At 46.0% G+C, this 13,021-nt stretch overlaps 1 protein-coding gene and 1 long non-coding RNA gene across 3 annotated transcripts; one reads left to right on the top strand and one right to left on the bottom strand.

Moving 5' to 3' along the window:
- Nucleotides 1-63: 63 nt before the first annotated feature.
- LOC107321312 lies at nucleotides 64-1,177 on the top strand. Its single transcript, XR_001558529.2, has 2 exons — nucleotides 64-247; nucleotides 345-1,177. It is a non-coding gene; the product is annotated as an uncharacterized LOC107321312 (long non-coding RNA).
- A 441-nt stretch (nucleotides 1,178-1,618) lies between these two features.
- On the bottom strand, nucleotides 1,619-12,731 carry ANKRD13A (ankyrin repeat domain 13A). Of its 2 annotated transcripts, none has more exons than XM_015878085.1 (16): nucleotides 12,565-12,731; nucleotides 11,828-11,906; nucleotides 9,647-9,779; nucleotides 9,392-9,516; nucleotides 8,953-8,998; nucleotides 8,458-8,601; nucleotides 8,092-8,287; nucleotides 7,460-7,526; nucleotides 6,668-6,749; nucleotides 6,144-6,202; nucleotides 5,864-6,000; nucleotides 5,343-5,500; nucleotides 4,782-4,883; nucleotides 4,283-4,434; nucleotides 4,002-4,066; nucleotides 1,619-3,495 (listed from the first exon to the last, which is right to left on the bottom strand). In XM_015878085.1, exons 1-16 carry the CDS (start codon nucleotides 12,714-12,716, stop codon nucleotides 3,297-3,299), a joined length of 1,896 nt encoding a protein of 631 aa, XP_015733571.1. In that variant the 5' UTR covers nucleotides 12,717-12,731; the 3' UTR covers nucleotides 1,619-3,296. The 2 variants fall into 2 exon arrangements, with proteins under 2 accessions (XP_015733571.1, XP_015733572.1); XM_015878086.1 differs by having other exon boundaries at nucleotides 11,828-11,935; nucleotides 12,565-12,674.
- Nucleotides 12,732-13,021: the final 290 nt, after the last annotated feature.

Genomic DNA, 13,021 nt, shown 5'->3' with positions numbered 1-13,021 from the left:
TGGAAGAAACACGGGGGTGTAGGAGATGGGCAGAACATTGGGGAGGGGGGCGGGGGCACAGCGCTGACGTTACCGGGGCGGAGCGGGCGGCAGGAAGAGGAAGCGGCGCTTATCGCCGTGTTGAAGCGTAGAACCGAACCGAGCGGAACCGGGATGTCGCTGCGGGGCTGGGCGCTGGCCGTGCTGGCCGCTCTGACCCCGGCGGAGCGCAGCCGGCCCTACGCTGTGCTGCAGAAACAGAACCTGGGTAAGGAAATAGAATTGAATTGGGGGAGGGCAGAGGGGAAGGGAGGGGGCTTCTCTTTGTGCCGTACGGTTTAACCTACCGGCCTCCTCCCTCGCAGTGCTGCTGGGCAGCATCCTCAGCGCCCTGCTGCTCACCATCGTCCTCATGGCTGTCTGCGTCTACAAACCCGTCCGCCGGCGGTAGCATCCCACGGCTCCAGGACATCCCCATCACCCGCACGGAGCGACACCCGGTTCCGCTTCTGCTTCGTGGTGATGGCGATCCCAGCGCTCAGCATCGGAGCATCGGGGAGCAGCCATGGACAAGGAGCCCGGCCCAGCCCCTACACATGGGGCAGCGGGGGGCTCAGCTGTGCAGCTACAGCCGGATCCACCCCCTGCAGCTTTGGGTAACAAAGTCAGGGTTTACACTGAAGTCACACCACGTGCATCTGGATGCTGCTATTTTTGTGTTCTGTTTTGCACTGGCCGGGAGTAGTAACTGGATTTTGCTTCTTATTACGTTGGTATTTAACATAATGGGGGCAGGGGTAGTAATTTATTTTAGGCTTTTAAAACCATGCTTCTAATGTTGGTCAGCTCTGCAAGCCCTCACTCCTGCTTTGTTAAGGGCAGGGAGCTGGGGATTCCCTTTGCTGCTGCTCTATGTGTCAGTAAATGAGCCTGGCCTGGAATAGACCTCATTTCTAACCTTAGTGAAGCACAAATGAGGGAGCAAACAACTGCAGGATGTTTCTTTCCGATCCTCTCCTTAGCTGCAGAGCTCTGGCTTCGTTGGTTTCTACATCCTTTGTTCCACATAACACTGTGCCCATAGCTGTGTGCTTGTTGGTGGGTGTAGCTCTGAGCTCCCTGCGGCAGCGTTGTTTGCATTCATTCTTCACCCCCTGCTCTGTCTCTCTCTGTACAAATAAAAGAGAAGCAAACACTGCAGGGCTCCTTTATTTATTCATGGACGTTCAGCTGTAGCTGTGTGAAAGGCCAAGCAGTCCCACGTCCCAGCTGTGAGCTTTACAGCTTGCAGGACAAGGGAAGAGAATGAGCAAAAGGATTCTCAAATGAAGCGAGTCCTGAGTTACCATGGAACAGAACCCAGCTCCAAAACAGCAGCACAAGAAGCCCCTGCTTTGTCTCACTTCCAAACAGCTCCAAAATAGGGGCACGACCTTTATAGGCTCAGAACATAGATGCAGCTCATTGTAACCGAGGTTCTGCTTTGCCTCCTACCTGTTACTCACAAGAAGGTGCATAGAGCTGAAAGGGAGCACTGAAGTCCCACCAAGCAGCCTGTGTTTCATCTGCTGAAGGCAGCGATGCCCACCATCGCATTCCTTCCTCCTCACTAGCAAAAAAGCAAAGCCAGGCAGCACTCTTACAAAGGTATCAGCACTCTTTATTTCCGCTGGAGGAACAAACAAACCCAACACAATCTCATCTTTTATCACATAATGTTAAGAGCACAATGCAAGGCTTCTTCCCTTTCCTGCAACCCAGAAAGTCACAGTGATCCTCTTTACAAAGGTGCAGTTCCAACACAACCCTCCGCCCCCCATGCAAAGAGTTGCATCCTGCAGCCACCAGGGAGCCAAGGAGGGTTGCAAGCTGCAATGTTAAGCATGATACACATAGACACTGAATTGCAATTGCCTGCTACAGAAAGGAATATGGATTATTGGTTTAAAATGGAGTTCTAAGCTACCAACCATCTCTCTGGTTGAGTCATGATGATTTTAAAGGGGTTAACAGTTGCACGCAGCTGCCCTGCTTTGATCAAGGAGAAGGGCAGGGTTAGGCAGCAAGACGACAGCGTACGTATCATAGGTTCTCACAGCACCGTGAGCAGGGACTGAGCAATATTGCTGATGTTTGGCTGCTGTAAGGCCTTCCTGTGGGTGTACATCGCCGTGTACATGGAGTGCACTTGAGAGTTGAGCGCACCGTAAACACTGACAGAAGTGCAAGTAGAACAGCCACAACTCTATCATAGGAGGAAAGACCTGAGGAGAGCAGTTAAAACCCTATTTCTGAACTGTTACGACATCATTTTGAGGAGGGCAGTCATCTTGGTTTGGTTTAAAAGTCAATAAAAAGAGATAAAAAAATAGATGTATTCACGCAAAGGATAAGCATCTGAGCTTTAAAAAGCAGCACACCTTTTCCCTTGTGGATGACAGAATTAAAACTGACCTTCCAATATAAGTATACACTAAAATCTCACCTGGCTTTTCTCCTGTTTGAATTCAGCAGCACCCACACATGCACACACAGTGATCTCAAGAAGCACCTCTACCCACCGCTTATCTCCTTGCTGCCTTCCGGCCATGGGAATGAGCTGGTGTTGAATCACTGCAGAAAGTGCTACTTGAGGAGGATGGTCCCCACTTGAGGAGCTAAAAATCATACTGGCTGTTTGGTTTGTCTGATTTCAGGAAGCGCTACTTTAACCTCATGCTTGGATTAGCTGTTCAAGTATAAAATGATCCCTTGTAAGCAAAAGAAAAGTCTCAGTGACTGGAGAAGAAAGAATCACGTCTAAACAAAACTAACAGAGAGCATCTGTCAGCATGACAACTATTGTATGTATGTAAATGCATATAGATGCCTTCCACGTAAGAACTGGAAGGAACAGAGATATTGGCTTTGAATTATTCCCAAGTGACTACGGTGATGAGTATTTCTTTGGTAAGTAATGAAGAGGTTTCCCTTCTGAAATCCTCACAAATCAGGTTTTTAAGCTTCAGCACAACCCTAAACCCTGGTGCTAAGCAAGCCTTCCACCTGCTCTTCAATAAACACAGTCAGGTAAAAGAATACATCATGGCTAAGGCTGCACAGCTGGGCAGCCAAACACAGAATGCCCAGTGACTGAATCTCCCTCAAAAAGAAAAAGATAAACCAAGTTAAAACCATCAGCTGCTGTAGCTGATATTACAGTGACCATGAAGAAGGCAGGTGAAATGCTTACTTAAGCAATCCAGGAGTGGTCTTCAGCCTGAGAGCTCGGAAAGCCTTCAGCTTTGCACAGATTTGGTCATCCTTCTTTCAAGGAGTTATTTTTCCACAAGAGAAAGCCGTAGAACTTGCTGCAGCTCTGCATCTTCCTCCTCACGGCGCTGCCTCTCTCGCTCCTCCTGCTCTCGGACAGAGAGCTCCATGGCAAGCTGTAAGTCTTTCTCAAAACTAGAAGGCTCGCTAGGGCTGCTGCGTTCTGAATGACCTGTGCTCGACAGGAAGCTCTCCTGCAGTGCCCTGTAGAAAGCAGAAAGACAGAACTTTGAGAAGGAAAAGAGATAGAGCTTCTTTCATGTTTCCTACAGTGATCCTCCCCCTAGCAACTTGTGTTCAGTCCGCAAGCCTGAATCATGATCTTACAGGGCAGAAGGCAGCTCTCAGTGTAAGACAGCAATTCTGACAGCCACATGTAAAACCTGTTCTTCTAGGGTTCCTCAGGAATGCACCAACCTAAAGGGACCAACCCCATAGTTTTAATAGCAGAACAGAAAGGCTGTGTATAATAGGAGAAAAATACATGTGCAGGTCAGTTGTGGCACTGAGCTACAGGGACATACTATACAGACTAGTGAGGCCCAGCCTGGAGCTCTGGCTTGTTGACAAAAGCAAAGTTAGAAGCAGCACAGCAAGACAGACCTTGAATTCTGTGTATGTGCCACCTGTGTTCAGAAAAATAGCTTCATGCTACTGTTGGACATTCTTTGGTCTATTATGCATGGCTTGACACACAAATAATTAGTTACCTCTGATACAGGATATTGAAGTCCTGTGAATACGCAACTGCTCCATTGGAATGTGCCCCCACTTCCTAGAAATTGAAGAAAGAAGTTCATAGATTGGTGGTGCAATTCGCTCTTATTTCTTCTTCCAAATAAATTGCTCTATTTTTCTCCCCTGAGGTTCTCAGAAAATCCATCCTACGTGGCACTTTGTACATAATGGCTTAATTTAGAGATCAAGCTATTGCTGCACATTTCCTGTCAGAGCTGACAGATCAGCACTGAGCAGATTACGGCACACTTACTTTATTTCCACTGGATTCCAACAGACTCTGTTGAATAGCAAACTGCATAATCTCATTATCTTCATCATGAACGTGTATGTTCCTACCATCATCTTGGACATGGTATGATTTGGGGATCTCAAACACCGACTGGTCAACCTCAAAATTAGCACCTAGAGAAGCAAAATATAGTTTAAAACATGGCAAGTTATTAATAGAAAAACAACCCAATGGATGATGTTCATACATGATTAACTCCAAAAGTGCAGATAAGCCACCGGGCTACATGTAGCCAGAGGCTCTGGCAAACAAGCATGGCAGTAAGATGCAGTACAGCCTTTTTTAGGTAAGGTGGCTGAACACTGACAAAACCACAGTGGAAGAAAAAGGATGGAAGAGAGAAAGACACCAGTAGCTCTGACTTCTCTGAGGTTATTTGCAATGGATGTAGAAGCTCTTCTACTCACTCCACAAAGAGAAACACATGGAGATGCCATCTCTGCATTCTTCCACTCCTCACCTGAATCCCCCTGTGCACTTCCAACTGTTCTCTCAGCTGTCCTGCAGCTGTTGATGTTTTCAAATGTAATTCGAGCATTCAGCACGTGAAATAAGGGAATTTCTATTAAAAAACAACAACATCTGCATCAAAAAGATAAGTCTGTCATTCATTTTTACACCTGCAGCCACATATAATCTCATAAACCATAAGCAACATTATCACAACAAAGTGAATCACAACTCATATCACCAAGAACTTGCTCTTAGTCTTTGTCACTCTGCCTTTACATCCCATAGGGGTACTTAAAAGTAAGAATTGCCAAGCCAAAGGCATTGAAACCGCAAGGAAAGGGCTAGAAACACCTCACTGTTACTAAGATATACTTCAAAATCATGTTTCTATACCAGTCATTGGGAATTTGAACCCTACATTTCCAGACATAAAGAGCATACATGTTGGTTCTAAGTTCCAGGTGTGGCAAGGTGACTGGTAGAACTAACATGGCTTTTGTGAATGTATGTTGCAAAAAGAATACAAAGAATGGAAATGAAGACGCTAGAATAGATTGTTAACCATTACCAATTTTGATAGGGAATCCTGGTGGAAATTCCAGAGTGATGAAATCCCTTAGTCTGGCAAAATGAGCACTAGTTCTGGCCACCAGATCAATGATTGGGGTGACTTGCTCCATAAGGGACAAGGGAAACTCTTCACTCATCCACAATGTCGCTTTAAATCTGAAAGGGTAAGTTGTACAAAAGCATCTTAAATAGACAGTTCTGGAAACTGAAAAAGCAAAACACAACACTTCTACCTGCTTCATACAAAGAGCAATAGTTACTGCCTTAAGAAACCAAACTACACTCTTGGTCAGGCTAGAAACAAACCATAGGAGCTGGCTGATATGTTCCAACAGGGAAGGGTCACTGTTTGAAAAGTTACAGCCCTTGAACTAAGAATTAGTCCACAGCTGATTACTTTAGGATGTCTTGATTAACATTGCAAGAAGAGTGAAACTGTACTGAACGTTGGTAAAATACAGCTTCCAGTGGTCAGAGGATTGGCAAGAGGCAAACTGGAAATAAAGTCTTATTTCTCACTTCTGCGTTCGAACGGTGATTTCTTTGGGTCTTCCTATATCTCTGCCTTTCAAATCAAACTCTGGATCGAAGTACTCCTCTGGAGTAATAGCAGTGGGATTGTAACATGTGGAATACTCTGTTGTCTTCACTACACTCTACAAAGCAAGAGAGAAAAAGACCAAAGTGAAAAACAAGCTGTACATACCCTTTACGAAGGAGCTCATTCTTACTTTTAGCAGATACAGATTTGATACAGACCTCTGTGCCACAGGGTTCTATTATGAGGTCAGACACTCACCTGAGCATTGTACTCATGCTCCACTCTTCCCAGAAATGTTTCCAAGGGGCTCCTGTCAGCTTCAGACAACAGGAAGAACAACTTAGCAAAACTACACAGCAAGCTAACAAGCAAGGCTTCTAACCCAGAGTACAGTAAGCCTGTCACAGTTAAGATGAAGCCCATATTCCCTGTAAGCTTGAACAGGCAAGCCCAGGACCTAAAGGTGACAGAGTAAGATGGATACAAGATCCAGAAGAGAGGCAAGGCTTTCCAGATGTTTCTATCATCAGATCACTACCATTCAGTGTCTCCCCTGGTGACCCCAGAACAGGCCAATGTTTCTGTATGAGGTCATGAGCTACTCATCTTTTACTCCAGTTTAAACATTATAAAGGCTCATGGGACCAGAAATGAACAGAAAGCCAAAGAAAACAAAGCCCAGACAAACATTTAAACCTGGCCAAAAAAAAAATATAAAGGCACAAATGCATTAAAGAGCCAAAAGGTTGTACTTAATTTTGGTATTCCTATAGGAAAACTACCTTTGTATCTTTTCTTTTCCTCTTCTGTTAAGTGCTCCGTTCTGATTTTTGTGACTATATTTAGATTATTTGCTGTGTACACCTTTAGAAGAAGAGCAGAAGGACAAGAAACACCACAGGTTACAAAACCAACATCGCCTCTAAATGAGCCATAAATACGAGCCTAAGAAGACAGAACAAAGCAAAATGGATCTGCTTTTTAATGACAAAGATCTTAACCCTTAACATACCAGCGATCAACTGGAAATGCTGCACTTGGATTTTCTATTCCCTTTGGTGTAGTGAAAATCCCATATACCATTCTCTTGACAGCTCCCTGCTTAAGGCTGGAGCTGTACAGCCACCTGCTGGGCAAGAGGATAAAACAGAAACACTGCAAGTCACCCATGGTGGTACTTGAATTCACCCTACCCATTTCCTGCTGCTATCAGCTGTATCTCCTTTCAATACTGTTATTAGAGTGCCCATGGCTCCTCCTCGTTTAACAGTGAGGGAATGACAACACAAGAATGAATTCAATTCTGGCTTTTGGAAGGCAGTTCCAACAGTTACACTGGATCTTTTTCCCTTCTTCTGTTTAAATGCTTTGATCCTCCTTCCCTCCCAGAGCCCCTGAGGATGTGCCACAGGCACCACCCGCCCCTCACACAAGTTTGGCACCCTTAAAGATCCTCACTCCTACCCTGCTCTATAACACAATAAGCTCTTGATAGGAAACTTAGAACCTAAAATATTTGAGTAATAAAGGCAAAACACAACATTTCAGTTCTCTGTGAGACCCCTTGGCTTTACCTTTGCTTCATAACCATTTACAACTTCTGCTTTTTCAGTCCTCCAAACCCAGAACCCAGATGTGCTTCTGCCAAAAAAGTGAACACAAGTGTTTATACTGTTACACTTCTACACAACACATTCCTTCCACCAAAAAAGCTTTGAACAAATGATATTTGGTAAGTTATTTGATTATTAACCCCAGACAAAAGCATGGGTCAACCTGTCCTCATGCACACACTTCATGTCAGCACTAAGAAAGTCATGCTGCTCCTGTTCTTCAGACTATGGAACAAATCCAGAGGCTAAGCCACAGGTTTTAGATTCAGATGTGGACACTTGAGCTGCAGAGGAGGAAGGCAATCTACACTAAACCATTTAGCCTAGCATCCAGCTTTCAACACCAAGTTTGACTTCAAAAGTAACCTGACATTGCAGTTTGGGAACTTCTGTCTAGGAAGTCTGTCTATGAGTGTGCATAGAGAGATGCCTTAAATACAGCTCACTGAACACCACAAGGACTAGTTCTGGGAAGCTCTGAGGAAGTGCTAGGTATACAAGATAAAGAAACTGCAAATATACATCTCTCTTAGAAGGTATGGCCGTCAATAAGCTTGCAGTGTTCATTTACTAAGAGAAACTTCATACCTTACCTTTCAAAAGCAATATGTCTTGTATCAAGGCACGTGTTGATTATTGGAGTTGTAAGGCGTCTTTCCACTTCTCCTCTTTGTGGTGTCATAGATCCCAGCGTCAAATGTTTCATGTGTTGGGAAATCTCAAAACGTTCCGTGGAAACAAACTTATCATCATGGTTAATCTCAATTAGCTCTGCCCAACCTTCACCATCTGTTGGAACAGCACGTCATTTTAAAGGTGTTTAAGACAAACACGACCAAAACTTGCTTAAAATTCAGTACTCAGCCTCAACGGATCTTCTGAGCAAAAACAGGGTTTCTCATTGTGGTTTATCCAGCATTTGGCAATCAACATCACTGACACAGTAAGCAAAAACATACCTTGTCCTTTGAAGATCAGGCTGCGTCTTCCCCTCTCCCAGCTCATGTTTTCAAACCCCAGCAAGGTGATATCAACTCTCAATTTGGCACCACTTTTCCAGATGCGACAGACATCACTTGGACAAACTCTAGAAAGCAGTGGAACTACAAAAGCAAGCAACACATAAATAGAGCAGATACTTCCAAGCAGTCTGTGCTTCTATATGCCAGTCATATCACTGTCTTAATCATCAACAACCGAAGATATGCAAGCAAAACTCAGAGAAAGTCTCTGAAAGAAACAAAACCAAACAACCCCACAATCAGAACAGAAACAAAGAACAATTGTGATATAGAAATATAAAGGGCTATTCTGAGAGGTGATGGTAAGTATTCTGGGGAGCAGGGAACAATGATGTCTGTAAGTCTCTCCCTCTGCATAGCTTTTGTGATATTAGTAGCAGTGAGTCCTTCTGTCTGCTGCTTAGAAGAGGTACCAACAATCAGGATTCTTACCCCAGCTAGTGAACTCCCATTTCATTTCCACATAAAAGTCAGGAGTCTGGGAAAGGAAAAGACTCTATGAATACTTCACAAAACTGACTTAACGTTCAGCACAGCATTTCCCATCAATGGTTTAGATAAAGGAAAAATCAAAAATGAACAGAGCCTCAGATTAACAAGAATATAATGCTTCAGTCTGCTGCTGCTTTATTGCAGGCTATTCTTCTTCATGTTATTAAAGAAGCAGCAACACCTTAACAGCCACCCTTGAACAATGAATTTCATTATTACAGGTTGCAAAATAAGGTCAGGGAAAGAGACTCCATCTCCCACAGGCCTATGCAATATGTGAACTGAAAGGAAAGGATGAAGTTGTCCAAATTCAAATTAACTGGACTCTGATCTGTTTGTCTTATTTCAGTTTACAGTCTGGAGTCAACTAAATAAGCACCTCATTAATCTTCTGGAGTAATTCAGGGACTCCTCCAAGCGTCCTGGAGGCCTGTTGATAGTCCCGGTGCTGCATAATCATATGGACCATCTCTGGATCTCCTGTGCTGATAGCCTCATGTAAAACTGAAAGAAATCCAAGCACAAGATGGTTTCAGTTTGCTTTCTGAGCAACATGCACAACGCAGAATCAAAGCACAGCACCTGCAACTGAGGAATACTAACACATGTTTTCTGGTTTTAAAATGATCTTTACCTGTCCATCCCTGTGCATTCTCTTTAGTAACATCTGCCTTGTGCTGAAGAAGGACTTTGGCAGATTCTACGTAACCCAAGGAAACAGCAAGATGCAGCAAGGTCCGGCCCCGGGGATCACGTTGTTCAACATCCTGTTGAGTATCCAAGAGATAAGTAATGCTGACGTTGCTCTAGCAAACGCAATTAACCACAATGCACTGACAGGAGTTCACATAAAGCTTGTTGGAAATAACCTAGGAGCCAACGTTCCCTATGTATGCCCACACATCTCATGCTACGTACTCACTCTGGTTGCAAACACTGCTGTGCTGCCCTTCTGCCCTCAGTACACTGAGATCTCACTTCCCCACCGAAATAAAAAGAGAAGCAGGACAGTGCCTACAAACTGGCATCACTGTAAAACACAACTGAGCTCTCAGTGATGCTTCTCATTTCTCTTCCTGTAATTATTTCCCCCTTTTGAAGCAGTCCCTCTTAGGAAAAGACAGTTCTGTGTGCACTGAAACACGCACAGTTAACAGCTTGAGAGAGATCACCAGGAGGATTTAATGTACAGCATAACAGGAAGGGGAAAAAGAGGGGAAAAGAAACAAAACGACCCAACAGGCGATACAACACCGATCTTGTGTAGCACTTTTTGAGAGCATAGAAGCAAATGGTAAGTGACAAGGCATTCATTTTTACTGACACACAGCACAATGAAGAGCGAATGCATTTTGTACGAGTCACTAAAAATAAGAGACCACACAAGCATAAAGATCCAAAACATGCAAGCACAACATACTCATACCTTACATATCTTTCACTATTAGCTTAGAGATTTGAAACAGAAGAGCATCTATAACTAAAGGAAAAGGGGAAAGTCAATAGCAGAACAGGTAAGTTATTATGCAAGTTAACGCAGTTATCTGACAGCATCAAGTTTGAAAGATCACACACAATGGGGGAAGCTTCATTTTAAAGCATTCTTTACACACTTCTGTTCTGGAATACCAATGCATTTGCTTCCCCACTTCCTAAAACTCCAATGCTAATTGCACTAATGTAGGAAGGACCTCTGCTAACCAGTAAACCCCTATTCCACTCCTCCTTGCCATACCCAGTGCAGCTGGCATTGATTCCTTCACGTGCCCCTCTGCCAGCAAGAAGCTTATCCTGAGGAAGCAGGAGGAAACAGATCTTTGGAATACTTTAAAGGGGAAAAATAATATTGAAAGGCAGAGAAATATGAGATGGAAGTGTCCCATCTCAACACGCTGCTCATTGCCTCACATTGAAGAGTACTTGAGTCTGGGAGGAGCACTCACAGGTGTGGATGCTCACTTAGCCTCAGTCTCACAAGGACAAGCAGCACAAGGATCCTTATTTGATTACAAATGTTCACACATCAAAACGTTACTGCAATAGAAATAAACTGAAACAACGTGACAGCAACGTTAAGGATTAAAATAAAGCAAATCAGATGAAAACTAACTGCATTCCAAAGATTCTCCTTCAAAAACCAGGGGAGGTGCATGCTCTCAGCAAGCATTAGTAAGTCGTGGAGCACTGTTAGAACTGCAGATGGCAATCACCAGTCAGGGGGGTGACACAGCCCAACTTGGGATAGTGTCCTTGTGGTGCCAGGCAGAATGCAATGGATGTGTTCTGCTTCCAAACGATTCTCCCCTCACCCCAGTGTGCACCTGAGCCTTCACAGGGTGCCTCAGCACAAAGGATGCTTAAAGCCTGAGCTCTGCTGCAGCATTTCACACTGTTCTTCCCTTACGTCATTACTATTTCTCTCTCTGCCACCCCAAAGAGAGAACAGCTTTGTATTTTTCTACTCTACAGCATGAAACAATGAGTCTATTTAATATTTTTTTTTTAAACAGAGATGCTGAGAATACTCCAGCCAGTATAAAACTGCTGCCTCTAAGCACTGCTGGTCAGCAGCAAGCTGCATCCTGCCCTCATCTCTAGCAGCAGCAGCGCTGCACTCTGATTTTCCATTAAAGCAAGCTCTGTTTGCTGCTTCTTTTTGCTCAGATAAACAGTGAAAGTCCATCACATCCCTATACCTTCTTACCTCACTCTCAAACCCACAAACAGACAGGTGCAGAAGGAAAACAGTCCCACCAGCCTGGCACAGACCCGGGGCACAGCCAAGGCTCTCTCTGCCCAGGAAGGCAGCAGTTACCTGTTCTTGCAGCTCTTCATCCAACCGCTGGTAATCATTATTCCAAACCAGGACATGCAGGGGGTACGCAGCGCTGGCCCTGCCGGGGGAACTCATCATGCCACGCACCTGCAGGAGCAGGGGAAGCAGGCAGCCTGCCCTCACCACCCCCTGCTTTGTTTAGGGGCACCCCATGCAAAATCCCACACCCTGGGGGGGGGGGCTGCTCCTACTGACCCCCTCAGACCTCTATCCCCCCCCCCCCCCCCCCCCCCCCCCCCCCCCCCCCCCCCCCCCCCCCCCCCCCAAACCACCATCCCTATGGCCTCCCTCAAGTCTCTGCTCCCCTTTAATCCCCTTTAGGCTTCAGCTTCTGCCCCCCACCCCTCATCCCTATGGCCATCCCCTCTCTCAGACCCACATACCTATAGCTCTCCTTGAATCCCCCACTCCTGCCCCCCCCCGTTTCCTCAGGCCCTTGTTTTTGGAGTCCCCTTTATTCTCCTATATCTGGGGTCCCTTTTACACCTCAGCTTCTGCCTTCCCCCCCCTCTTTCTTCCCCCTTCCCCCCCAGGTCCCTCAGCCTTAGGGCTCTGCTCCCACCCCCCTCTGTCCCCATTCCTGGTGCCCTCCCTAAGACCCTCACTCCTATTCCCCACCCTTATCCCTCAGTCTCCAGCTCCCAGTGCCCTGCTCCCCCCATCCTTAGGCCCCACCTCACACCCCAGCCCCTTTCCCACCCAAGCCGTCTCCTCACCCCCGTCCCTTGGCCCCTTCCTTTCCCTCCAGGGCAGCGGTAGGGCCGTCCCACAGCACGGCAGCTGCGTTCAATAGGGCCCCGTTCTCTCCCCGCTGCAGCCCACAGACCCTCACACAAGCGGAAGTCTCAATTCCCCGCTCTCCCCCCATTTATATACAGGGCGTCCTGCCCGCCGGCTCCTCCATCGCTTTACCTCTCAAGGGGGGGAACCTCTGAGCCGTAACACTGACGAGCCGCCCTGTTCTCACCATCCCCCCCCGCCTCTGGGCAGCGTTGGTTTCGCCCGCATGCTCTACCGCGGAAATACGGAAGACACGCAGCCATTGCGAGTGAGGGCAGTGTCTCTATTCGCCATTTTAAGTTAGGGCGATACGACGGCTACGGCAGCGCAGCTCCGCCTGGCTTCTCACGTTAGCGTAAAATGCTTCGTGAATAGCGAGCGGCGGCGTAGCGT

Source organism: Coturnix japonica, chromosome 15, assembly GCF_001577835.2.
Source record: "Coturnix japonica isolate 7356 chromosome 15, Coturnix japonica 2.1, whole genome shotgun sequence".
In the NCBI taxonomy this organism is placed as follows: Eukaryota; Metazoa; Chordata; class Aves; order Galliformes; family Phasianidae; genus Coturnix; species Coturnix japonica.
This window is presented reverse-complemented; position numbering and strand designations above follow the sequence as displayed.